Source organism: Podarcis raffonei, chromosome 15, assembly GCF_027172205.1.
Source record: "Podarcis raffonei isolate rPodRaf1 chromosome 15, rPodRaf1.pri, whole genome shotgun sequence".
Taxonomy (NCBI): domain Eukaryota; kingdom Metazoa; phylum Chordata; class Lepidosauria; order Squamata; family Lacertidae; genus Podarcis; species Podarcis raffonei.
The window spans coordinates 21918421-21945299 of NC_070616.1; the positions used below are offsets into that span (position 1 = coordinate 21918421).

The following is a 26879-nucleotide window of genomic DNA, read 5'->3' on the forward strand; positions in this document are numbered from 1 at the left end:
AACCAGGAATACCTTAAGGGCATTTACAACAAAGTGTTACCTGCCTGAAGGTGAAGTAGAGGAGCTTCTGGCCCAAATGATGAAAATGTAATGTGGTTTGGGCAGTTTAAGAACAGAAACTGAGCACATTCTACCCTTAAGTAATTTGTGCGCACACACTTTCCTTGACAGCGCCTGTCATTCAAATGCTTAAGAAACACATACACCTAATGTATTTCACCCCATTTTCCAAGTACACATCATCAGCTTTCCAACTACACATTTTTCATTCAACTGCATGTTTTTTTAAAACACACACAAAAAAACCAAACCCCTGAGGTACATAATTCTACACTAGTTCTGATTGGGAGAGCCATTCCACTCCCTTCTGTCACATGTTTTGGGGGGAATCTTGTGGAATGTAGATGTGGCACATAGAATAACTTAGCAAAATACGGTGTGGGGTGTACTTTACCCGAAATGGCTCGGAATGAAACGGCAAAGGTCAATCCTGTGAAAAATTAAAAATCTAACAAACAACAAAACAGAGAAGTCCACAATTTAGAACACAGTCCTAATTGTCACTAACGTTATACAGAAGGCAGTGAAAACTGGTTCTCCTCCCTGGAGCTTAATTCATTTTTTTAAAAAAAATTATATATTAAAGCTCAGTAGCTTACGTCACAAAGACATTTCTGCTGGACAGAAGCCTGAAGAGAGAACGAGAGAGTGTTTGAGTACACATATATTGTTCCACAATCCAAGCATACTTCTATATTGAGCTATTTTTCTAGACGCACGAATGCCACTGTGGAAGATATGCTAGAGTGTTATTTTTTAAAATCCATCTAAAAGGTTATGAGTAATTTTCTCCATCATCAGTAATTAGAAGGGGGAGAGGGGGAAGAGTTCCAATACATGAGACATTCTCCAGTCTTTTGAAAGGCCAGCTCTTATTCTTGTAGCAAAGTTTCTCTCCAGTTAAAGCCGCCGGTTGGTCCATGAGTGAGAGGGAGGATGGGTGGGTCAGTAAGTTGCCAGAGACCCGTCTCTCCAAGTTCTTCACAGCAACAGAAACCCAAGTATGGAATCTGCGGTTCATAAAAGAGATGGATTAAAAACCAGAAGGAGTGGGAGAGAGGAGAGGGAAACTACAGAGGAATAATTATTATAGTGCAGCATTTCTCAACCTGTGGGTCCCCAGGTGTTGTTGAACTACAACTCCCATCAGCCCTAGCTAGCAAGGCCAGAGCTCAGGGATGATGGGAGTTGTAGTCCAACAACATCTGGGGACCCACAGGTTGAGAACCACTGTATGCAGCATGGAATTAGCACTCAATTCCGTATTATTTGCAAACAGATTCTTTTTCTGGAAGCAAATAACTCAGAAATGAGCATTAAACTTGCAGAAGTGTCTTTTATGCCATGCAGAAGCTCAAATATACATATACAGCTAGGGAAAAAGTCACAAAAATGGAACAGAGCCATTAATTCTCTGGCTTTCTGGAGCTCAGACAATAGGATACGATGATCTTTGTACAGTCGTACCTTAGATCTCAAACGCCTTGGCTCCCGAACAAATTGGCTCCCGAATGATCAAAACCTGGAAGTGAGTGTTCCGGTTTTCAAACGTTCTTTTGGGAGTCGGATGTCCGACAGGGCTTCTGCAGCTTCTGATTGGCTGCAGGAGCTTCCTGCAGTCAATCGGAAGCTGCACTTTGGTTTCTGAATGCTTTGGAAGTCGAATGAACTTCCGGAACGAATTCCATTCAACTTCCAGAGTACAACTGTACTTGGAAGATTTTTCACTTGGGGGCAACAGAAGGTCCACCTCGCTATACATCTAAAGATCTTTCCATTACTGGTGGGTTCCCATTACCTTTCTGACCATCTGTACAAAGTCCTTGGAATTCTGAGGAGACAGTCCTTGCAGTTGGCAAGTACAAGCTTCCAGGGAGGATGCATGGGCCACTATCAAAATGTTATTCCCTGCAGGGAGAGAACATAAAGAAATTGACACATCACAGCCACCTGTTTGTGATGAAGTTTATAATGCAAAACCAACCTCAGGAGCCTCTGATTTCGAGTGGGGAAGTGGTGGGAAGGGTAGAGTGCTTAACCCTCCCCCCTTCCGACTATTTTCACTCCTTGAAGTCACCTTCTACATGGGGTTCCTAATTGGACAAGGAGCCCCCGTGAGCCAAGGGGGCTTCCTGCTTTCAGAGGTTGACCCTCTCACTTGTGGAGGGTTGTAAGTAAAGGGGGGGGTCATGTATTTGAGGGGGCAGGGCTTCCTCCCCATACCTCCTCACATGACGTCCACTCAGTTATGTGCTTCTGCAGTGATGTGCCTCCAACTTGGGTGGCCATCGTGTCTAGTAGGCAAATTCATGGAGGAGAAAGCTCTTGATGGCTACTAGACATGATGGCTATGCTCTGCCTCCACATTCAGAGTTCTAGTTACAGGTAGGTAGCCATGTTGGTCTGTTGTAGTCGAAACAAAATTTAAAAAATCCTTCCAGTAGCACCTTAGGTAAAGGGACCCCTGACCATTAGGTCCAGTCATGGCTGACTCTGGGGTTGCGGCGCTCATCTCGCTTTATTGGCCGAGGGAGCCAGCGTACAGCTTCCGGGTCATGTGGCCAGCATGACTAAGCTGCTTCTGGTGAACCAGAGCAGCGCACGGAAACGCCGTTTACCTTCCTGCCGGAGCGGTACCTATTTATCTACTTGAACTTTGACATGCTTTCGAACTGCTAGGTTGGCAGGAGCAGGGACCGAGCAACGGGAGCTCACCCCGTTGCGGGGATTCGAACCGCCGACCTTCTGATCGGCAAGTCCTAGGCTCTGTGGTTTAACTCACAGCGCCACCCGTGTCCAATTTCGTGCATGCACACAAAAGCTCATACCAATAACAAACTTAGTTGATCTCTAAGGTGCTACTGGAAGGATTTTTTTTATTTTGTTTTGTCCACATTCAGAGGCAGCAATGCTTCTGAATACTAGTTGCTGGATGTCATAGGAGGGGAGAATGCTCTTGTGCTTGGGTCCTGAGTGTATCTGGCAAGCATCTGGTTAGCCACTGTGAAAACTGGACGCTGGACGAAATGGGTCACTGGCCTGATCCAGCACGACTCTTCTGTTCTTAAATGTGTGAAGGGCAAAAAGGCCTGAGCAGGGCTAGCAAAAAGGCCAATTTACACATGAACATTCATCATTAGGTAGCTGAAAAATGCTCTTGGGATTACTTTTAATACAGACAATTGGGGTCCTCAACAAAATGCTGCTGTGATTCCATTCTATTCTATTCCATTCCATTCCATTCCCTGTCCCTTTTCAATTTCCCCAGTCTGCCAGTCAGGGAGCATTCCATGCTCAGTCATCACTGGGCTAGCTTTTTTTGGGTCCCTTTGAATTTTCCTTACTGTGTATATATATATTTTTGGTACTACTACAAATCTTGCTGTTCACCAAAAGCAGCTTATTGTTGTGCACGAATGCTGCAATTTGGTTACATGAGCAATGATGCTCTGACCATTGGAATTAGATAGAATGAATCTCTCACTCCACCTTGGGGACACTCCCTGCTGCTTTCTGTGGTTTAGCTGCACGATCCTTTCAACCTCCCTTAGATGTATACGTGACACTACAAAGCGACTTCTTGAGGATGCAGTTCTGTACACCCCTGGCTTGGGAGTTAGCCCAACTTAACTAAGCAAATCCTTGACTGCAAGGTGGGGTTTTACTTGCCTTTGGCTTTGCATTCACTTAGGATCTCTTTTGTTACTTGGTAGCTTCTGCTGATGTATGTATCATATGACTCTGAAATGCCTAATTTGCTCACCGGTATATGAGGTCTGTGGACAGAAAAATAGAAGTGTAGAAGAAAAGCAGGAACGGGAGAGGAGAAGCAGCAGAAGAGGAGGCGGTGGTCCACCTGTAATAATGCCTTGTGGGGTTGGGGGAGGCCAGGATCCAACCTTCCACCTCCGCATGAATTCAACAAACCCAACGACAATCCCAGGGATCCTCCCATTCAGCCTCCACTTCTTCAAATGCAAGATGGTTGGGATGAGAAGAGAAGCTAGAAGGAAGCCGAACTCTTTGCCAGAATAAAAATGGCTAGGCTTCTACCATGTGTTCATGGAGTGCAAACACACACACACACACACACACACACACACACACAGTGGAACGGTCTCCCTCGGAAGGTGGTGGACTCTCCTTCCTTGGAGGTTTTTAAGCAGAGGTTGGATGGCCATCTGTCATGGGTGCTTTAGCTGAGTTTCCTACATTGCAGGGGGTTGGACTAGATGACCCGGGGGTCTCTTCCAGCTCCATGATTCTATGTTCCTATTTTAAAAATGTATCTGTGGTCTAAAACATTTTACATAAATATATCTAGCATTCTACAGTTCAACATGGCTACTAGTCACGGCGGCTATGCTCTTCCATCACAGATGGAATCAGTCATGCTTCTGAATACCAGTTATCAATGCCAGTTATCAATGAATACCAGTTATCATCTGAAGGCAGCCCTGTTTAGGGAAGTTTTTTAATGTTTGATCGCATTCTTCTTCTTCTTCTTTTCCTTTTCCCCCAAATAGCCACAAACTACAGCTCATAGCTCATCTGGCTCCTAACACGAGGAGCTTGCTCTCCGCCTTTTACCGTATTTTTCGCTCTATAGGACGCACTTTTTCCCCTCCAAAAATGAAGGGGAAATGTGTGTGCGTCCTATGGAGCGAATGCAGGCTCCCTGGCTTCAGCGATAGCAAGGCAAAGCCTCCGAAGCCTGCGCTCCGGAGGCTTTGCGTTGCTTCCGCTGAAGCCAGGAGAGTCTGCTCTTTGAGGCTGGCGGTGGGGAAAGCAGCGCTTCCCCCATCGCCAGCCCCAGAGGATGGGGGGCAGCAGGAAGGCGTGCGACGCCTTCCCGCTACTCTCCAACCCGGGTTGGAGGCTGGCGGTGGGGAAAGCAGCGCTTCCCCCATCGCCAGCCCCAGAGATTGGGGGGCAGCGGGAAGGCAGCGATGCCTTCCCGCTACTCTCCAACCCTGGTTTGAGGCTGGCGGTGGGGAAAGCAGCGCTTCCCCCATCGCCAGCCCCAGAGATTGGGGGGCAGCGGGAAGGCGTGCGACGCCTTCCCGCTACTCTCCAACCCGGGTTGGAGGCTGGCGGTGGGGAAAGCAGCGCTTCCCCCATCGCCAGCCCCAGAGATTGGGGGGCAGCGGGAAGGCAGCGATGCCTTCCCGCTACTCTCCAACCCGGGTTTGAGGCTGGCGGTGGGGAAAGCAGCGCTTCCCCCATCGCCAGCCCCAGAGATTGGGGGGCAGCGGGAAGGCAGCGATGCCTTCCCGCTACTCTCCAACCCGGGTTTGAGGCTGGCGGTGGGGAAAGCAGCGCTTCCCCCATCGCCAGCCCCAGAGATTGGGGGGCAGCGGGAAGGCAGCGATGCCTTCCCGCTACTCTCCAACCCGGGTTGGAGGCTGGCGGTGGGGAAAGCAGCGCTTCCCCCATCGCCAGCCCCAGAGGATGGGGGGCAGCAGGAAGGTGTGCGACGCCTTCCCGCTACTCTCCAACCCGGGTTGGAGGCTGGCGGTGGGGAAAGCAGCGCTTCCCCCATCGCCAGCCCCAGAGATTGGGGGGCAGCGGGAAGGCGTACGACGCCTTCCCGCTACTCTCCAACCCTCCTGTGGGCTTTTGGGGGAGATGGGGGAATTCCCCCACCTCCCGCAAAAGCAGGCAAAAGCCAGGCGCTCTTTAAAGGGGCTCCGTGGCTTCTGCTGGCTTTTCTAGGAGGTGGGGGAATTCCCCCACCTCCTAGAAAAGCCCGCAGGAGCCGCGCACCCTTTAAAGAGCGAGCGGCTCTTGGGGGCTTTTCCCCAAGGAGGGAGAAGGGACTGACTGGCCGAGTCAGTCCCTTCTCCCTCCTGCGGGCTTTTGCGGGAGATGGGGGAATTCCCCCACCTCCCGCAAAAGCAGGCAAAAGCCGTGCGCTCTTTAAAGGGGCTGCACGGCTTTGCTGGCTTTTCTAGGAATTCCCCCACCTCCTAGAAAAGCCCGCAGGAGCCGCACAGCCTTTAAAGAGCGAGCGGTTCTTGGGCGCTTTTCCCCAAGGAGGGAGAAGGGACTGACGGGCCGTTTCAGTCCCTTCTCCCTCCTGGTCGAAAAGCCCGCAGGAGTCACGCGGGGCTCCTGTGGGCTTTTGCGGGAGGTGGGGGAATTCTGCCACCTCCCGCAAAAGCAGGGAGAAGGTCTTGGAGTAGCGCACAGGCTGCGTGCAGCCTGTCCACTGCTCCCAGAGCTGGGGGGGGGGAATCATATTTTTTCCTTGATTTCCCCCCCTGAAAACTACGTGCGTCCTATGGTCCGGTGCGTCCAATCGTGCGAAAAATACGGTACTTTAGGCATCATGCCTCCCCCCTCCTCTTGCAAAACATCTGTCTGGCTCCCTAACCCTCCATCTTCATTCTCCAGATGCAGAGATGCTTACAGAGCATCACCTTCCACGCTTCAATTCAGCTCCCTGGCAGTCGCCTCTTTCCTGCCGTAAATCCCATTGGCCTGAGTAGGCTACTGATGAAATGCACCACGGATGAGCTGGTTGGGCTTTTCAGCATGCAGAACCATTACCCTCAACCTGTTGCCCTCCTCCAGAAATTTTGAACTACAGAGGAAACCGCCCTATACTCCGACAGATTATTGGCCGACCATGCCAGCACTATGTCTACCCTGACTGGTAGTGGCTTGTCAGGATTTCAGATGGGAGCTTGTCCATCCCTACTTGGAGATGCCCAGGATTGAACTGTGGATCTTCTTCATTCAAAGCATGCACACTGCTACCACTGAGCCACGATCCTTTCCCATCAAAAGGGGAGGAATTCTCCAGATCACCTCTCATCAACCCCCGCCAGAATGGGCCATGGTCTGGGATGATGGGAGATGTAGTCCAAAACATTTGGAAGGCATTAGTCTGGGTAAGGGTGGGGTAGAGGAACACAAGCTCCCTGTGTTCCAGCTTCACAAGGTCCCAAACAAACAAAAAATGCACCACATTGGCTTCTCTTACCTATAAGTTGTATCCACACTCAAACTGGCTGCCGCTAAGTCCACTGGAGGTATCCAGGCAGGCAGGGAGCTCCCAGCGACCCATTTCGTCCACTCGAATAAGCCCGGCTCTACACGAATCTTCAGATTATTTTCCTGCTGCAAGCCTGGGAGTTGAACAGTAAAAAATAGGGCGCTCTGAATAAGAAACACATTACAAGTCCGGGACAGGGACATAAATAGGACACTCCAAGGCATTTTCTCATTCCTGATTTTGCAAATATTTTGGGAGCCCTTAACTAAAAATCCACTATTTTTCACCCCCTTTGGGGGATGGAGCATCAGAAGCTGCAGGTATGCAAAGTAACCGTAGGTTTTGTCCCGCTATGGGTTTTTTGGGGGGAGGGAATTTTCACTCCAGGACATCTGTGCCTCCCCTTGCATATAAATTCCTCCACCCCCCCTCAGTTATAGCTATCAAAATGAGACATCACCCCTGTTTGCAGAAAGGAGCATCAGAGTTTCGAAGGAAGGAAGGAAGGAAGACACTATGAACAAAGCATGAAGGCAGCCCTGTATCAGGAAGTTTTTAATGTTTGATGTTTTAGTATGCTCTTATATATATGCCCAGAGTGGCTGGGGACACCCAACCGGATGAGTGGGGGTATAAATAATAAAAATAATAAAATTATGATTATTATTTAATCCAGCTACCTTGCTGACATCTTCTTACCTTTCAAAATATAGTGTGCAGTCTGTACGCAGCGCAGTGACGGGGAACAGTAGATGTGGTGGATGACTGTGTTACTTTCAAGGAGGGCCTCACCTGTTTGAAGACACATGCTCAAAATAAGAGTGCATTCAGACCTGGGGAATATTGCATCAGTTTTCCTGAATGCTACAGATTCTTTCTAATTATCCCACCTTCTTTCTCCCAAACTCAAGGGGGTGTACATAGTTCTCTTCCTTCCCATTTTACTCTCAAAACAGCCCTGTAGAGTAGGTTAGCTTGAGAGGTCATGTGGTGAGCTTCATGGCAAGAGTGGGGATTTGAACCTTGTTCTCCCAGCTCCTACTCCAGCTCTCTAACCACTACCCCATACTGTCCCGGCTCCTGCTTGCTGGTTTCCTATGGCCATCTGGCTGGCCACTGTGAGAACAGGAGGCTGGATGAGATGGGTCATCGGCTTGATCCAGCAGGCTCGTCTTTTGTTCATATATTCTTAAAGGTAAAGGTAAAGAGACCCCTGACCATTAGGTCCAGTCGTGACCGACTCTGGGGTTGCGGTGCGCATCTCGCTTTATTGGCCGAAGGAGCTGGCGTTTGTCCACAGACAGTTTGTCATGTGGCCAGCATGACTAAGCAGCTTCTGGCGAACCAGAGCAGTGCACAGAAATGCCATTTACCTTCCCGCTGGAGCGGTACCTATTTATCTACTTGCACTTTGATGTGCTTTCGAACTGCTAGGTTGGCAGGAGGAAGAACCGAGCAACGGGAGCTCACCCCGTTGCAGGGATTCGAACCGCCGACCTTCTGATCGGCAAGTTCTAGGCTCTGTGGTTTAACCCACAGCACTACCCGTCCCATCTTCATATATTCTTAGCCAGCTATTATTATTATTGCTCTGGGTCGGTTTGCTCCCGATCAATAGTCGTTTCCTGTTTAAAGCAGGGCTTTTACCGCTGGGGCCACAGCAGTTCCTTCGATATCTGGCAGATAACCATTCCAGTCTTAAAACAAACACAGCACAGTTTGGTGGCAAAACTAGACTCATTTTCCACCTGCAGGGGGCAGCCGCATTGCATTTGCCAACTCTTACGATCCTGGTAGAAAAAACTGACAGATTTCACTATGACTTCCCATCTGCTTTGAGCAAAGAATCTTGCACTCTGTATGAATACAGGGCAGACATTATTTGAGCATCCCAGGTGATCCGTTCTGCTGTAAGCTGGGAACACTTCTGGCTGCAATTGTCCTCTTCCTGCAGCCCACCGAAACTAACAAAACAATGGGGTAGGCTTCAGGGAGACTACCCGTTCATTATTTTAAGGTCTGCTTGTGTTCAGAGAACGCTTAATAAAATAGGAAAATCGTTTGTCCGTATATTGCTGTTGTTGCAACCAGTTATTTCTCTTATAAGAAAGAAAGACTGTAGCTCAGTTTTAGAACACATCCTTTGCACGCAGAAGATCCAAAGTTGAATTCCCAGCACCGCCAGTTAAAAAATATTAGGTAGTGGGTTAGAATAATGGAGCTGGAAGGGACACCCCAGGTCATCTAGTCCAACCCCCCGTAATGCATGAATCACAGCTAAAGCATCCATGACAGATGGCCACCCAACCCCTGCTTAAAAACCTCAAAGGAAGGAGAACCAACCACCTTCCAAGGGAGTCAGGTCTGTGTCAGGACTATGCCAGAGATGACAATAATGAACTAAATGGACAAACTTGTCTGGTCTGGTATAAGGCAACTTTGTACTTTTGGTCAATTAAATCAATTGATTCATCCTCTCTCAATCTAAGGCAGGGCACTCCAACACATGCTTGAGGGCTTCTTTGGAGGCCCTTGGAAACATTTGATGCCCCCTGCAGCCCTTGCCCTGCCTTCCCAAAGCTAGGTAAGCAAGGGCTTTGGGAAGGAGGGGTGAGGGTTCTGACATGGTCCTGGAGTCCTCCTACCTCCTTCCCAAAGCCTAGTTTGCACTTTCCCAGCTTCGGGAAGGAGGTGGGAGGGCTCTAGGACCCTGCCAGAGCCTCATGCCTCCATCCCAAAGCCTGGTGCCTCGCTTAGCTGCCTTTGGGAACATGGGAAGGGGGTGCCAAATCTTGGTCTTATGCCTCATCCTGAGTGACAAGGCAGTGTGTGGCCCTCTTGGTATGAAAAGTAGGACCGTCCTGATCCAAGCCATAAGGATTCCTAACTGGTGCCAAATCTACTGCCTTGATTTTTCTCCCCACAACTTCTGATTGCCAACCCACAGATAAAGGAGAGGTCCTCTAGCGACATGAAGACTCCCTAGCAGGCCAGTTTAGAGGGGCATGGCTGGAGCCTGTCCCCTTCCTACCTTCTCAAGAGACTCCCTCCTGAACACACACCCTCCTATTGCAAATGCAGCACAACTTATATCAACATCATGCCACTTAAATCAAACATTTCTAGACAGGAACATTTCTTTCTGCATCTAATTATTACCCTGACCTTTGACACCTGAGATGCACATTTTCAGGGTATCACCCTCTTCCTGAAACTGTAATCGGTTTTTAACTGTTTTATAAGACTGAATTTTAAATGGTCGTAACCTGATGGTGAAAGGCGGAACAATGAATTTAATAATAATGATACCAGAGCAACAATTCTATTGTGCTCACAATGAGGTCCTGAGGCTTCTACACACAGAGATGGGTAACTGGACTGCCCACAGTTTGCTGGGTGAGAAAGCAGGCAACTCTCAGGATTGTGAGTGATAGTCACAGCCAACAATTCCACACGTGCTAAAATAATGCTTTGTCCCCTGCTGTATGACTAGGTGTCGAATGTCTTGCTTCCCCGAGATATTTTGCATGGAAGAAGCAAGGAGCCGGCCTTCTCACGCAGTGCTTGGAGAATCTCAGCATTGGGAAGCTTCCCCAGCGACTCGTTCGTTTCTCAAACAGGCACTCAAATTGATGTGTCACTACAGCAGCTCATGGATTTGCAGCCAAATGTGTTTTCGCTGCTGAGCTGACAGTTATGTGCAAATAGAGATCACAGCTTAAGTCGTCACCTCCAAAGTCACCCCGACAATGGCTGCTGCTCGTCTCGCACAGGAACTGGCACAAATGGCAGCACAGAAGGGCAGCAGGGCCACCAGGCAAGCCTTGGAAACTGCTGCGCTCATGCAGAATGTAGGAAAATTGCAACAGCTCTCTGTCTAAACCAGCCTTTGCCAACCTGGTGCCCTCTAAATATGCTTGACTACGTACTGGCTGGGGCTGAGGGATTTGAAGCCCAAAACCTCTTTAGAGCACCAGGGTTGCAAAGCCTGGCTTAAACCAACCAACCAAAGAGACTTGCAACTATCCTAGGCTCAAGGTCCATTCAGGGGCGTAGCTAGCTGCTCCGGAACCGGAGTGGTGGGGGCGGGGCGATCTGCTCATGTGGGCGGGGAGATTCGCCCATGGGGCTGTGATGGTAATCCACGCACAGGGGTGCCACAGAGATCCACGCATGGGGGGTGTGCCACGGTGAGCTGCCCACGGAGTCCGCCTGGCGGACACAAGCCCCACGCTGCTGTTTCGGGCAGTGCGGGGCCGCGAGTCACCGTGTCACTCCCAGGAGAGACACATGGCTTGGGTGGGCTGCAGGCCAGGCCCCGCGGTAAGTGCTGCCCCCCACGGTGTGCCATTTTGTCACCCCCTCAAGGATGACACCCAGGGCGGACTGCACACCCCGCACACACCCTTTCTACGCCCCTGGGTCCATTCTCCCAATGGCTGCCGCTGCTGAATAAGATTAACCTTTGGCAGGAATAGCCGTGTTTTCCACCTCTTTCTCTTCTCTCCCCTTCACCACACTTGGAGCATTTGGTTCAGAGCCAATACAAAATTGGTTCCCTGCCAGTTAATGACTTACAACAATAGACAGGGTGCCCAAGTGCAAACGATGTCAGTGTAAAGGAAATAATTTCTCTGAACATAAGAGCATGTAGAGAGCCTCATCTAGTTCTTACAGCGGCCAACCAGATGCCTGTGGGAAATCTGCAAAAAGGACCAAAGCACAAGAGCCCTTTCCCCTCTTGTGGTTTCCAGCAACTGCTTTTCAGAACCATTACTGCCTCTGGCAGCAGAGAGCATAGCCGTTGTGGCTCGTAGCCACTGATAGCCCTTCTCCTCCATGGCTTTGCCCAATCCTCTTTTAAATCCATCCACATTATTGGCCATCACTGCCTCCTGTGGCAGTGAGTTCCACAGTTTAACTATACGTTGTGTAAAGAACTTCAGCTTGTATAGCAAGCTGCACCAGCTGAAATCCCAGCTTCCGCTGCTAGTGTGTCTAGATGCAAAAACAAAGGGCAGGTCACCTGCACATTTAATAGAAGAGGGCATTTCGCCAAATGTAGTTTGTCATCTAAGCTGAAATTATTTTTTTAAAAAAGTATTTTATCTTCTCTTGATATTTCTTCACCTATTAAACCTAAAAGAAAGACTTTTTATCTATGTAATGATGGCAGCGAGAATGCTACTAACTCAAAAATGGAAAGAAGAAGAACTACCAACAAAGGAAAAATGGCAGACGAAATTGATGGAATATGTGGAAAGTGTGAAACTGATGGGGAAGATCAGAAACCAAGAGGATCAAGTATTTGCTAGAGACTGGAGTAAAATTGTAGTTTATTTTTTAAAAAACCACTTAAAAAAGTTAAAATCATTGGTAGCGTAATGACATTTGTAATGTGAAATTGATTATGATAATCAGAGATATAGAATAGTTGGACAAAGCATAAGATGCAGAAAACTTAACCTTTTAATATAACAATCAATGGGAGGGAGGGGAGGGAGTCTGAAGGTTCAGAGAACCTTGTAATCTAATGTTTGAATTGGTTAGAGATAAAGTGTATAAAAATGTGAAAATCTAATTAAAAAAATATTTTTTAAAAATGAAATTCTCTTTTTTTACAAAGCTATTAAAAGTGCAGGAGCCCCCCCCCCCTTTGCACCCAGGCACACTAGCTGTCAAGCACAACTAACGGGGTGGTCCTCCAGATCTTGTTGGGTCTCCACTCCTAGTCGGCATGGCCGACAGCCAGGGATAATGGGAGTCATAGTGCAGCACCACCTGCAAGGCGCCACACTGGCTACCCCAGGAGTAGAGGATCATGGGAAGAGGTGAGCAGGAGGGACATGGTGAGGAATGGGGTTTTTCTTTCACTGAGAACGAAATCTGAGCCAGAAGAAGAATTGGGAAGTTGTAATTTGAGGTGAGCATGACCAGCCCCTGAGGCTCATATTTCTTAACCTAGAAAATCTAGACTCTGAGACATCTCTGATTTCCAGCTCATAACGGCTTCTTTGCAGTGGGCCTAATGCACTTTAATTCAAGGTGATGGCAAGTAGGAAAAGCCACCCCTCCATTGGTACCTCTCGTCCCCTAATGCCCAAGAGCCAGAGTAGTTTTGGAAGAGTTGCAAGACAGAGCAAGCAGGCCTGATTTTATTATTATTACTATCGTGGTCGATGTGCTATAACTGTTCATGTTGTGGCTGGATGTTTGACAGACAAGGATCCGTTAAGAGAGCAAGAGAGACTAGGACCCAAAACTCTCAAGGCGAAACCAAAGCAGCGCACGGAAACACCGTTTACCTTCCCGCCGGAGCAGTACCTATCTATCTACTTCCACTCTGACGTGCTTTCAAACTGCTAGGTTGGCAGGAGCACGGACTGAGCAACGGGAGCTCACTCCCTCGCGGGGATTCGAACCGCCGACCTTCTAATCGGCAAGCCCAAGAGGCTCAGTGGTTTAGACCACAGCGCCACCTCTAATAGAAAAAGAACAATACTGTTCCCCAAGTGGGGAGCTTACCCACAAGCCGTGCTTGAGTGCAGCCAAACACAGTGATGGGGGCATCCTTTTCATAATCCCTGAAACCACCACTCCGTTGAGGTAGGCTGTGAGGCATATTCAGGTTTGTCCGCATGTACCTTCCTGTCAGGAGACACAGAGAGCAAGGAGGCAAAAATTTAGGTGATTCCCCCAGGTGTATGTCCTTCAGGTAAAAAGGTAAAGGTACCCCTGCCCATACGGCCCAGTCTTGACAGACTCTAGGGTTGTGCGCTCATCTCACTCTATAGGCCGGGAGCCAGCGCTGTCCGCAGACACTTCCGGGTCACATGGCCAGTGTGACATCGCTGCTCTGGCAAGCCAGAGCCGCACACAGAAACGCCGTTTACCTTCCTGCTAGTAAGCGGTCCCTATTTATCTACTTGCACCCGGGGGTGCTTTCGAACTGCTAGGTTGGCAGGCGCTGGGACCGAGCAACGGGAGCGCACCCCGCCGTGGGGATTCGAACCGCCGACCTTTACGATCGGCAAGCCCTAGGCGCTGAGGCTTTTACCCACAGCGCCACCGGCGTCCCTTGTCCTTCAGGTAGCAGTCCTCAAATTGTAATGTGAGTTCCCCCAGCCACCCAAGAGAGGCAACAAAACATTTGGAAGACTGTGTGACGTTCCAGAGAGGGAGAAGATCCTGCAGAAGGGAGTCCCAAGGTCTTTACTTGAGGGCAGCTAGATCCCCACCCCAATATAGTTCCTCCTAAGAGTGAGAGAATGTCAATACATCTTGTCGTTCCCAAGCAGAGCTGCTCTCCATGCATTCAAAGTGTGCAGAGGTCAAAAGCCCTATGCATCAGACACTTGGGTTGGGGGGCAACTGAAAAGCAAACACCCTACTCTACAACTTTAAAAGAAAAAAATATGGGTGTGGGGAATGGAGGCAGCGTGCATCCCTTGAACTTGTAATGGAATCTACCAGACGGTAGATTCTGAAGACGAAGATTGGTCTGACTGGATCTGTGGAGTCCACTTTGAAATTTCAGTAGTGGAGGAGGAGTTTGGATTTGATATCCTGCTTTATCACTACCCTGAGGAGTTTCAAAGTGGCTAACAATCTCCTTTCCCTTCCTCCACCACAACAAACACTCTGTGAGGTGAGTGAGGCTGAGAGACTTCAGAGAAGCATGACTAGCCCAAGGTCACCCAGCAGCTGCATGTGGAGGAGCGGGGAAGCGAACCCAGTTCACCAGATTATGAATCCACCACTCTTAACCACTACACCACGCTGTGCAGATTCCTCCTCTATTCCCAGTGAACTAATGTCTGCTCTGATGGCATTGGATGTCTCCCAATAAAAAAAGTAAAACACTGTGATAGAAACAAACTCACCTTTGGCATCAAAACACTGTGAGAGCCAGTATTTTCCAAACACAACGTCCATCCTTTCGCCATGTCGGCAAACGAAAAGGCACCTCTTCTGTGGCCCAGGTGAGTTGGCGATCCTTAAGGGCTGAGGATGAGGTTAAAAAAGCAACACCTTAGTATAATAAATAACCAGCCTTCCTTTCCCCCCTTCTGGTGTTTCAGCCTGCCTTGGAGGCAGATAAAGGTGCAGATGAACCTTACCTGCATGCTCTGGCAGAAGATTGTGAGGGGCCCAGTATCCCCTGGTCCTTGGTCTTCCTGCAACCTTCGATCCATCACTCCGTCAGTGAACATCAGGAGGGAGGGGGACGAAGTGGCGTTCAGAATGGAATATGACCTGCCAAAACAGGCACAGGTGGTTTGTGGATGCTGACGCACATTTCATCTATTTAATGATGTACAGCCCACTTTCCCCCATAATAAAGTATGTACAAGGCATCTTACAAAAGGACTGGGCAGGCTCTGAGTGAGATGATCAGCCAGGATTAATGGGTTGCAGTTTACTAATTTCTTTTTTTTCCTTTTGGAAATAATTTTTATTAAATATTTTCTTGAATTACAAAGAATGCGCAATGTCTCTTTCTCTCTCTCTTTTTGAGATCATAGAGTCTCTGAGTTATGTTCAACGTTAGACAATTCTCTATCTAGTACAGGATTGAAGGGAGGAGAGAGTGGCTCGTAAATTTACATATTATTTTTCCTTTTTTCAAAATTGGTTTATGTGTGAGGTTTTTGTGGCAGCGTCACTTGAGCAGGTTCTCTTTCTATTCGTTCGCTGGTTTACATTGGCAGTGAGAGAAGACCCATTTAAATGAATGAACCATCGTTAGATAGGTGCATGAATGCCAAAGGACTGAATCTGACTAGGGAGATATAAATAAATATAGTAATCATAATCATAGTCAATAATTGATGCCCGAACCAAAAATGACTTGTTTCTCCCTCATTCGTGAGTCAGCTTGAGCTTCCCTACCACCACGCTGTGACCTTCTAGTGGCAGACTCATCCACAATAAAAGCCCTTGCCACCCATGCAAGCAGGATCAGACCTCTTACCCATGGAACACCCATGTGCCGCACTCGTCTGCTTTGGTGATGTAATTCTCGGGCAGCAGCCCAGAGCACCCTGTTGCCAGCGAAGTGCCGTAAATCCAGCCTTCGCTGGTGGTGACTTGCTCCACGGGAGACATGAAGATGAAGTCCCCCGGGACCAGCTCCAGCTCATCATCGTTCTGTGGGGTGTATGGGTAGATCACCTGGAGGGTCTGCAAGGGGTGGAGAAGGAGAAAGCCTTAAGCCAACAGTGAATGAGCAGAAGAACATCAGAAACTGCCTTGTTGCAAGTCACTGGTCTATCCAGCTCAGATTGCCCACAATGCCTAGAAGTGGACCTCCAGATTTTCAGAAAGGGGACACCTGCAGCCCGACCTGGAGATGTTCGGGACTGAACTAGGAGACCTTGTTTATGAAGAGCACATGCTAAGCAATGGCTCCTTCCCAACCAACCAACCAAAAATAAATCTCTTTCCCCAGTAGCAACTGCCCTCCCTACCCTAGTGCTCCTACATCTTATGTGGATGGGCACTGGGTTGAGACAGAACAGACCTCGTGATCTGGATTAAACCCTTGGAGCCACAACTTGCCTGTGCCTTCTTTATATTAAAGCAGACATGGATCCTCCTGCAAGAAGCCTGAGAGCCTACCCTCACTGCGTGTTTTGAATCAAACGCAGCAACCGCCTTCATTTCCCCTAAGCGGAACAAGGAGTCCCACGCTTACCTCATGATTGGCAAATCTAATATCCCGGGAGAATATTGCAGCCACCCAGTCGCAGCCCAGCTTGACGTCTATGCTCTGAGCTAACTTCTCGAGCGTCGGCAAGTGGCTGGCTTGGAAGTGATAGGCCAGGGTGACGTGGAGCTGCTTCTTGTGGGGTTCCACGTGGACATCTGCAAATTGGAAATCTGTGGTCAGTTGGGAGCCACTGGGACGATGGGTGAATTGGATATCAGCCAGGTTAGCCTAGCTCAGAGCTGGTGAGTCAAGTAATTCTGGGATGTTTTTGTTGTCTTTTCAACCCCTATTGAAGACATTCCTTATTTTTTAATATAAAAAATAAGGCTTGTAAGAGATGATTAAGGCCCCATTTGCACTATGCATTTAGTACAATATCATGTCCCCTCAAACAGTCATGGCTACCCCACAAGGAATCCTGGGAAGTGTTATCTGCTGGGAGTTTTCTGGAAACTTCCATTCCCCTCACAGACCTGAGAGGCCAGATTCCTACTCGGCCATGACGCTCAGGGGGTGACTTTGGGCTATTGACTGCTTCTCAGTCTACCCCCACCTCACAGGGTTGTTGTGGGGATTCGATAGATAAATAAAAATCTCTCTACACAGGGGACTATGGGAATGGTAATTCTGTGTGCAATTCACCAGCATTTTAGCGCAAATCTCTCCTAATGTACACATTTGCACATCCCACTCCCCCCCCAGCATACACATTTTGCAAAGCAATTTTCCCTAATAGTGAATATGAAATACAAAAATGCATTCTAATATATATATATATATGCATTTTAATGTATATTTTAGCCTGTGCATTTCTGGATGCATGGCTATACTGAAGAGCTGCGTTGCAAAATTTCAGGAATGTGCAAATTCCAAAGCATGGCTGAGTTTCGGTCTGCCTGTTGTTTCAGAAGGTGCTAATGAGAGAACTTTGCCTTTCAATGCAAACTTTCATCATTCTGCCCGGACACTGAGGTCCAGCGCCGAGGGCCTTCTGGCAGTTCCCTCACTACGAGAAGCCAAGTTACAGGGAACCAGGCAGAGGGCCTTCTCGGTAGTGGCGCCCTCCCTGTGGAACGCCCTCCCACCAGATGTCAAAGAGAAAAATAACTACCAAACTTTTAGAAGACATCTGAAGGCAGCCCTGTTTAGGGAAGCTTTTAATATTTAATAGGTTATTGTATTTTAGTGTTTTGTTGGAAGCCACCCAGAGTGGCTGGGGAAACCCAGCCAGATGGGTGGGGGATAAATAATAATAAATTATTATTATTATTATTATTATTATTATTATTATTATTATTATTATTATTAAACTGAATGGCGCTTCTCCCCCATCTCTTGCCCATCAACGAAAAGGTTTTGTTTACAGGCATCTTGAGACACCGAGAGGATGCAGGAAGCACCAGCACTGCAAGCACAGAACAAACACGCATCTGTCAGAAAGGTTAAAGAACTGCCGAAATGTCAGCTTCCTTCTCAGGAGATAATGAATCAGAGGAAGTATAGATTCTGTTTTTCTTTTGAAGCAATGAGAGTGGGAGGGCTGAGGCAGAACACAGTGGGGCACCTCTCTCTTAGCTCAAGAACGAAAGTTCATATCTCCAGGAGCTCAAAAAAAGAGAAGGAAAAAGGGTCTGTTCTCTCAGGACTGACTCTTGATATTTTGCATCGCAAAGTGTTGGAAAATAGAAGGAGCCACACAAGGCACATCCAGAGACTGGAAGCCCCATTGTACAATCTGTTTATTTTTTGGATTGTGAATATTATTTATTTTTGTGTAGCTGAAGCAATTACAGAAATGGAAAAAAAAAACACCCGCCAAAAAAATACAGTGCATAAAACAGAATATATATATATTAAACAGTTAAAATATCTTGTGCTCCTACATAATCTCAGCACATGCAGAAACTTCACTGCATGTAAACCACCCTAGGCAATCTACAGAGCAAATGAACTGCCAGAAGTGGAGGAAGTGGGGGAGTGGATCCAGCAGAGGGCTCCAGCAAGTGAGCCAAACTGCATATTGAAAACATGGTGAAGGTGGGAATAATGGCAAACTGGTCATATGTCAGGAAGATAAAAAGCCCTTTACTTGTGTTACGAATGGCATATTATACAGCATGGAGTCTGGAGCCTCTGTAACTAAAAGACTGCCACCCACTACAAGAAGCTGCCCTCTACCAGGTGTCCTTGCACCTTCAGAAAGTTAGGCAAGCACTTCCAAAGACTTTTTTGTGGTGGCATCCTGGTGGTCAGACTTTATTCCAATACCTCACCTGGCACCATGGATCTCTCGGCACCAGTGTTGGCTACAGTGTTCTGGGACAGCATGAGGACAGCAGCAAGGTCAGGATAGTGTAGTAGACACACCATTGAGAGCACTGGTATATTGCTGTCAGCAGGCCAGGTCTGCAGTTCTGCCCCTCCCTACCAGCCACTCTTGCAACAAACTGAGTTTAAAGACCTGGATATGTAAAACATTTCAGCCTGGTGCAGAAAGATCGTAAGTGTGAGCAACCAGCTTACAGAACTAAGAATGTTCTATGAGTGGGTGCCAACACAGAAAAGGCCCCGTTCTCTGTTCACTACCCATCTGCTCTTAACACCGAAAGATCATCGAATGATCTTAGAAGTAAGTAGGTGGTGGGAAACTTTAGTCTTCCAGATGTTGCTGAACCACAACTCCCATCAGCCCCAGCAACTATGCTCAATGACCAGGGGTGGTGGGAATTGTAGTTCAGCGACTTCCGGAGGGTTATAAGTGCCCCACACCAGTCTTAAGAGCATGGAGAGGTTCATATGGGAGCAAGCAGTCCTTGAGATACCTTGGCCCCAAACTTTATAGGGGCTTTCCCAACTTTGTAAACTACCCTGGGAGGCTTTTAAAATCATAAATACAAAGAAGTCTAAATGATGGAACAGAAACATCTTGCATTAAAGAAATAAAAGATAATAGTTAAAGAAGTTGCATCCTATCCTGAGCACCCACCGGCTTTAGAAGTGGCTTCCATAGCAAAGTCTGCTGCAAATTTCTTGAGGACCTCGGCGCTGTCCTCCTTGACAAAGAGCCCAATGAAGTTGGATGAGGTGTAGAGCTCCAGGGGCAAAGGGACGGGGAACTTGCACCGCCACCGGGTCACAGTAGCATGGAGAGCTTCACAGAGTGCCTCGACTTTGCTGTCTTCGCACTGCCAAGAGACTGTGGTCAGTTTAGAGGCCATGATCCGATGCACCATGAGCACTGGAAACGTGTAGCTTTTAAACCCCCAAATCAGTTGGATTGTCCCAAGATTCTGCAGCCCAAGGGTAGCCAACACAGTTTCCTCCAGATGTTGTTGGACTAGGGCTCCTGTTACACTTGCCTTATTTCCCCACATGTCTTTCAGTTAGCAACCCACTCACTGCATCGCCACAGCATGCAAACCAAAATGCAGTGGTTTACCAGGTGAAGTTTCCATGGCTGTTACTTTCATACTGACACCCAGACGTGCATGAGCACAAAACCAAAAAAAAAGTATAAAGTTCAGAGAACTTTATCTAGGTAGTGTTTTTCAATATTTCCTCTAGGTGGAAGATAATTAAAAGATGCACAAAGAAGCAAGTCCTATTCGCCCTGCCCATTTCTTCTAGAGATGCAAAATGTCCTTTCTTGGTGGAAAGTCAGGGAAACCTATTCAGATGACAGCTCAGTGTGGACTAACCAATTGCTGTCGCAAGCAACTGGAGTCTTCAAAAGCTGAATGTTCCACTTTGGCCAAGATCTGCCAGCTACTTTGTAAACTGGACAGTAGCATAGTCTCAGAAAGCCTGCCTTAAGCAGTTTGGTACAACTTATTGTAGCTTTAAGAACATAAGGAGAGTCTGCTTGATCAGGCCAATGGCCCATCTAGTCCACTGTCCTGTTCCCACAGTGGCCAAGCAGATGCCTGCGAGAAACCCTCAAGAAGACGCAGGGATACCCTGCAAAGAAATCAGGAGGAATACTCATTGTTGTATAACCACCTTGGGAAGATCAAAGGTTCAGTGAAGACCAGGCATGGTCTAACCTCCTCAGAAGCTTTGTGTAAGTCAGTGAGGACGAGTGCTCCACAAACAGGACATCTGGAAGTACTTTGGCTAACAGATCAATGCAGGCTGAGTGGCTTCATCCCTTCACAGCATCATGGGTCAGTTTCGCCCTTAGAATTCAACCAGATGCAGAAGAGGATGGAGACAGCAAAGAAGGGGAAAGGACCAACTCACCATAAAGAACTGACAGAGCGTGATGTGGGGGAAGATATTGTGAGCTTTGTTCTTCCCGCACAGCTGCTTCGACTGCTGCCAGAAGTCGGAGAGCTTCTGCGCTAAGGGGCCGGTGGGACGCAGGTAGAGGACGTACTCCCGAGGCAGGGGGTCATCGAGAAAGGGGTCGCATACGTGTGAAAACAGCCTGTAAGGGAAAACAGGGGGAAATGAACAGCCGTTGCAAGAGAGGAGAAGAGAACAAACAAGTCTGGCAAATGAATGCAGTCAGAAAGGATGACCAATACAGAGGCCGTGATGCAAAAAATATCAGTCTGTAGCGAGAAAGAAACAGTCAAGAATCTAAGAGTCTTGCATGCCTTCCTGGGAAGAAAGGAGGATGCTTTATACAAGGTCAGACTAAGGATCCATTTAAAGGGAAAGCTGTCTGCGGAGAAACACCGGCTCCCTTGGCCTGAAGAGCAAGATGAGCGCCAAAACACCACAGTCGCCTTTGGCTGGCCTTCACCATCCAGGGGTCCCTTACCTTTTTAATATATAATAATATATGGCTCCATTTACTTTAGTTTTGGCCACACTGGCTTGCTGCAATGACTCTCCAGGATTTCAGTCATGTAAGTTAGCAAAAGCTTTATGGGAAATGATGTATAATGAGTTGAAAAAAATGCTGAAGATAACTTTTGTGATAAAACCAAAAGCTTTTCTTCTAGGTATAACTGGTGGAGAGGTACACAATGAACAGAAAAAATCTGTTTATGTACACTACCACAGCTTTCCAAATGATTTATGCCGAAAGATGGAAAGAACAAACAGTTCCAACAAAAGGGGATTGACAACTAAAATTGATGGAGTACATAGAAATGACAAAGCTTACTGGAAGAATAAGAAATCAGGATGAGAGACTTTTTAAAAGCAGAATGGGGAAAATTTATTGATTATTTGAAGATACATTATAAACAAATTAAAACGTTAGCAGGGTTGATATAAACATGTGCGGTAAGAGATAATTAAAGGGGAAGACAAAGGAGAATTAGTAAATAGGTTTGAATTGGATATGCAGTAATAAAAAGATATAAATTAAATAACCACAGAAAGGAGGGGAGGGAAGTTGTGGGAAATGCAAATTAAATTTGTAAAGGTTCTGTTTTTCTTGTTAAACGTGGTGAAATGTGAAAATGAAAAATAAAATTAATTTTTTTGAAAGGATTTCAGGCAGGGATCTCTCCCAGCCCTGCTTGGAGATGCTGGGAATTAAACCTAGGACTTTCTGCCTGCAAAGGAAATGCTCAACCACTGAGCTCCAGCCTTTCATAGAGCACCAGAGTTCTCCAGGCTCTTTGTCCTGAGGACAGCTCTTGGTGATATTTCAGAAGTTCTCCTTGCCAGCTTTCTAGAACAGATTTCAGGGGGTGCAGTGGGAAAGGTGGTGGTGGTTCAGGAGCTCTGGGTTGTGGGTGAAAATCTCCCATACCCAGATGGAAGCTCTGCCCACGGCTGTTTGGCTGCAGCTCTTGATGTGGGGGCAGACCATGCGCCTCCATGTATGGAAACAGCATTCCAATTGCCATGACTGACAGCGCTGCAGTGCAAGGGCAGCACACCATATGCTCCCCAGTGTGCCTGTTTACAAGGGATAGGACACCCCCCGCCCCCAGTTTCTGGAACATGACTCCAGGAAAATGCCATCTCCTAGTCTGTCCCTCCTGTTTGCCCTTGTGAAATGCCTTGTGAAAACTGGGTTACAGTGAGATCTAGGCTGCATCAACAGAAGTATACCGTCCAGATCAAGGGAAGGAATGGCACTACTCTATTCTGCCTTGGTCAGGCCCACACCTGGAGGGCTGTGTCCAGTTCTAGGCACCACAACTTAAGGAGGATATTGACAAGCTGGAACGTGTGCAGAGGAGGGTGACCAATTTGCACTGGGAGCTCCTGTAGTTCAGCAGCAGAGCATGCAGGGCACCCCAGGATCAACCCCCAGCATCGCCAGGTAGAATGGGGTGGGGGAAAACAAAACAAAAAGGCTCCCTTCTGGAGACACTGGATAACTGCTGATGGTCAGTGTGGGCAATGATGAAGCCCACAGTCTGATACAAGGCATCTTAAAGGTAAAGGTAAAGGGACCCCTGACCATTAGGTCCAGTCGTGTCCGACTCTGGGGTTGCGGCGCTCATCTCGCTTTATTGGCCGAGGGAGCTGGCGTACAGCTTCCAGGTCATGTGGCCAGCATGACTAAGCTGCTTCTGGCGAAACAGAGCAGCGCACGGAAACGCCGTTTACCTTCCCGCCGGAGCAGTACCTATTTATCTACTTTCACTTTGACGTGCTTTCGAACTGCTAGGTGGGCAGGAGCAGGGACCGAGCAACGGGAGCTCACCCCGTCACGGGAATTCGAACTGCCAACCTTCTGATCGGCAAGCCCTAGGCTCTGTGGTTTAACCCACAGTGCCACCCACGTCCCTTGATGTGCACTCCTATTCCACGTACTTTCTCCTGATACGGATATCAAAAATTAGATTTTGCAAGAGTGTAGAAGGTCATAATTCATACCAACCAGTCACAAGCCGCCTGGACGCTTCGGCCTCCTGTAGACGCCAGAGCTTTCTGCCTGCAGGAAAGGAAGGAAGGAAGGAAAGAAAGACCCGCTGTCAGCGCTCTCGGCTAGCACTAGATGGCAATCGCAGGGTGAAGTTGCTGCCGTTCCTTTGAACAAGTTAGCAACGGCTAGGGGTGAAAGTTTGCCACCCTGATCTATTTCTTGCACCGAGATTCTCCCTCGTATTATTTAAAATTTACCACCTTCAACCTATTTTCATTCCCCGATAAAGCAGAAAGGGGAAAAAAAAGACATTTACGCTGCTTTCAACGGAATGTCCACTCTCCCTTGGAAACTTTCGCTTGCGCTGAGATTCCTGACTGATTAACTGGGGAAGGCGAGTCCAGAAAGACTGAGAAACAGCTCATGCAGAAGTCTGCAGCTGCAGTTTAATGGCAGCACACAGTTTTCGCTGGCTGGACTGTCACAACGCCAGCAACTCTTACGGGAGGGGTAAGGGTAAAAAGGCAGCAGCGGGCGGCGTGTGGAGAACTCTGAGACCAATTTCCATTTTCCCAATTATTTTCCAGCTGCTGACTTTCTCTAAAAACAAAAACGGCCTTTGTTTTTGTTTTTTGCAGTCAACACCGCAGGCCGTTTCAGAACTATTTTGCTGGCTGGTAATAGCAGCCATTTACTCTTTTATAGGGTCTCGCCTGAAGCCTGAACTAGCTGCGGTTGATTTATAAGCCTACCTTTCCTTGAAGGAGCTCAAGGTGGTGTGCATTGTCATATTCCAACCACCGCCCCTGCAATTTGTATCCTTGCAAGAGTGAAACAAATATCTCAAATTCCTGCTCAGCCATAGGTGGCCTTAGGACCAACACTCTCTCAGCCTAAGCTAGATACCAGAGTTGTTGTGAAGTTAAAATGAGACAAAGGCAATAACTACACGTACTGCCTCAGCACTGAGCTCCTTGGAGGAACAGGAGTATATAAAAAGTATAACAACAAAGAAACAAACAGCCCCAAACACTTGCAGCTGTGTGTATGTGTATTTCAGTCAAGAATGAAAATGGAAAGGGATTAATATTCCCTTGCTCTCTTTATCACAGTCCTGATCTAAATCTAAATCAAACCCCCAGCTTCTATTTAATTTAAGGAAGAAAAAAACCGCAGAAGATCATGGATTGAATTCAAGTAGGTTCTACTCAGAGTAAAGGTAAAGGTAAAGGGACCCCTGACCATTAGGTCCAGTCACGGCTGACTCTGGGGTTGCGGCGCTCATCTTGCTTTATTGGCCGAGGAAGCCGGCGTACAGCTTCCGGGTCATGTGGCCAGCATGACTAAGCCGCTTCTGGCAAACCAGAGCAACGCACGGAAACACCGTTTACCTTCCCGCCGGAGTGGTACCTATTTATCTACTTGTAGTTTGACGTGCTTTCGAATTGCTAGGTTGGCAGGAGCAGGAAACAAGCAATGGGAGCTCACCCTGTCACAGGGATTTGAACCGCCAACCTTCTGATCCGCAAGCCCTAGGCTCTGTGGTTTAACCCACAGCGCCACCTGCGTCCCTCTACTCAGAGTAGGCTCACTGAAATTAACGAACCTACCACACACGGTACTTCTATTTTGCATCTAGTTGGGCCCTCAATGATGGCACCGTGGTGTGAACACAAAGGCCACATTCACACCATGCATTTAAAGTGCTATGACGCCACTTTTGGCAGGCATGGCTTCCCCCCAACAAATTCTGAGAAGTGTAGTTTGTTCAGGGTCCTGACAGCTGTTAGGAGACCCCTCCCCATTACCCCACCCCACCCCACTCCAGAGCTGCAATTCTCCAAGTGGTTTAAGAGTCAAATCTCTCTTCCCAGGCAACTCTGGGAGTTGTAGCTCTGCGACGGTAGCAGGGGTCTCCTAAGAACTTTCAGCCCCCTCAACACAACTACAGCTCCCTGGGTTACTTGGGGGAAGCTGTGACTGTTCAAAGTGTTATCATACTGCTTTAAATTTATGGTGTGAAGGTGAGCAATCTCTCTCTCTCTCTCTCCAAAGAGAGATGCAGCAACCTCCCCCCCCCCCAAGATTTGCAAGTTATAGGCCTCTTCTTAGCCTCCACACTGACGTCCTTTGCATTTATTTATTCGTAAGATCTTTCCATATCTCCACACACACACACACCCTTTTTTATAGCTTACACATATGTAAGGCAAACCCCACCCACTCTCTCCAGCAAACAATGCTCCCTCTCTCTCTGTGGCATTGAGCATCTATTTGCATTAAAAATTTATTTCCGCCGAAGACCTTCCTGGCTTTAGCACATGCCAGTAATAGCATCACTAGGCGCAAACTAAGGGGAGTCAGGTAGGAGTTGGCTGGTTATTCTTTTTAACAGCCACCAGCCGCTAACCAGCCCCCTCCAGTCTCCCAGCACTGAGTTGTACATGACAGAGCAGGAAAGACCTGCCACCTCCACTCACCCACACTTTTTGCTGACTCACTCCATTGAAAAAGAGAAAATTCCTTGGGGAAACCCTGCCTTGCGCTCCCTGCTTTCCAGAGCAGTGGGAACATGCGATGGGTAGCAGTTTACTAAGCCTGCTTTCTTGCCAGGAAACAGTATGTGAGCTAGGTAGTGCCCATTATTATCGTTTATTAAATTTATATTGCACTCTTCCTCCGAGGATCACAGGGTGCTACACTGTACGAAACCACAAAAATACATAACAATACAAACAAACCAATAATCCCCACCCCTCACCGAAACCACACACAGTTTAAAAGGCCATAAATTGTTTAAGTAACCAAAGGTCTGGGAGAAGAGGGTTTTTTTCTTTTCGCCTGGCACCTAAAGATATGTAATGATATCTTTTCCAATACCTGTGTCATTATCAGATACCCAAACTCTTGTTTAGGCTTTTTTTTGCCTTCAAAATAGTAGACACACACAAAAAACAGCAGATACATGAAGATACAGTCATGGTTCCCCTCCCCTCCCCATAATTCTGGGAGCTGTTGTTTTGTTGGGGCGCTGAGAGTTCCTAGGAGACTCTTGCTCCCCTCCCAGAGTGGTTTTGACATTCAGTTCCTCTTACAGGGAACTCTGGAAGGGGAATGGGGGTCTCTCCTAAAAGCTCTCATCACCCTTAACAAACTACAACTCCCAAACTCTTTGCAGGAAACCATGGCTGTTTAAAGTAGCAACATAGTTCTTTAAATGCATGGTGTGAATGTGGCCGCTCTCTGTTTTTAATTTTCTTAACATTGAATACAGTGGTACCTTGGGTTACAGACGCTTCAGGTTACAGACTCCGCTAACTCAGAAATAA

The 26879-nt window shown here is 47.7% G+C and overlaps 1 protein-coding gene across 2 annotated transcripts in view; it reads right to left on the reverse strand.

The window, feature by feature from the left end:
- Nucleotides 1–289: 289 nt before the first annotated feature.
- UBASH3B (ubiquitin associated and SH3 domain containing B) overlaps nucleotides 290–26879 on the reverse strand; it is an 80989-nt gene continuing 54399 nt past the window's right edge. The window contains exons 2-14 of one of the 2 annotated variants that reach the window (XM_053366629.1): nucleotides 23566–23619; nucleotides 21012–21198; nucleotides 19759–19957; nucleotides 16758–16927; nucleotides 16035–16243; nucleotides 15181–15316; nucleotides 14944–15064; nucleotides 13586–13708; nucleotides 7760–7852; nucleotides 7049–7193; nucleotides 3730–3836; nucleotides 1859–1968; nucleotides 290–1070 (exon numbers count right to left, since the gene is read on the reverse strand). In XM_053366629.1, the coding sequence (XP_053222604.1) occupies nucleotides 933–1070; nucleotides 1859–1968; nucleotides 3730–3836; nucleotides 7049–7193; nucleotides 7760–7852; nucleotides 13586–13708; nucleotides 14944–15064; nucleotides 15181–15316; nucleotides 16035–16243; nucleotides 16758–16927; nucleotides 19759–19957; nucleotides 21012–21198; nucleotides 23566–23619 (1792 nt within the window). In that variant the 3' untranslated portion in view covers nucleotides 290–932. The remainder of the gene's footprint in view (nucleotides 1071–1858; nucleotides 1969–3729; nucleotides 3837–7048; nucleotides 7194–7759; nucleotides 7853–13585; nucleotides 13709–14943; nucleotides 15065–15180; nucleotides 15317–16034; nucleotides 16244–16757; nucleotides 16928–19758; nucleotides 19958–21011; nucleotides 21199–23565; nucleotides 23620–26879) is intronic. The other variant, XM_053366630.1, reaches the window with a different exon arrangement.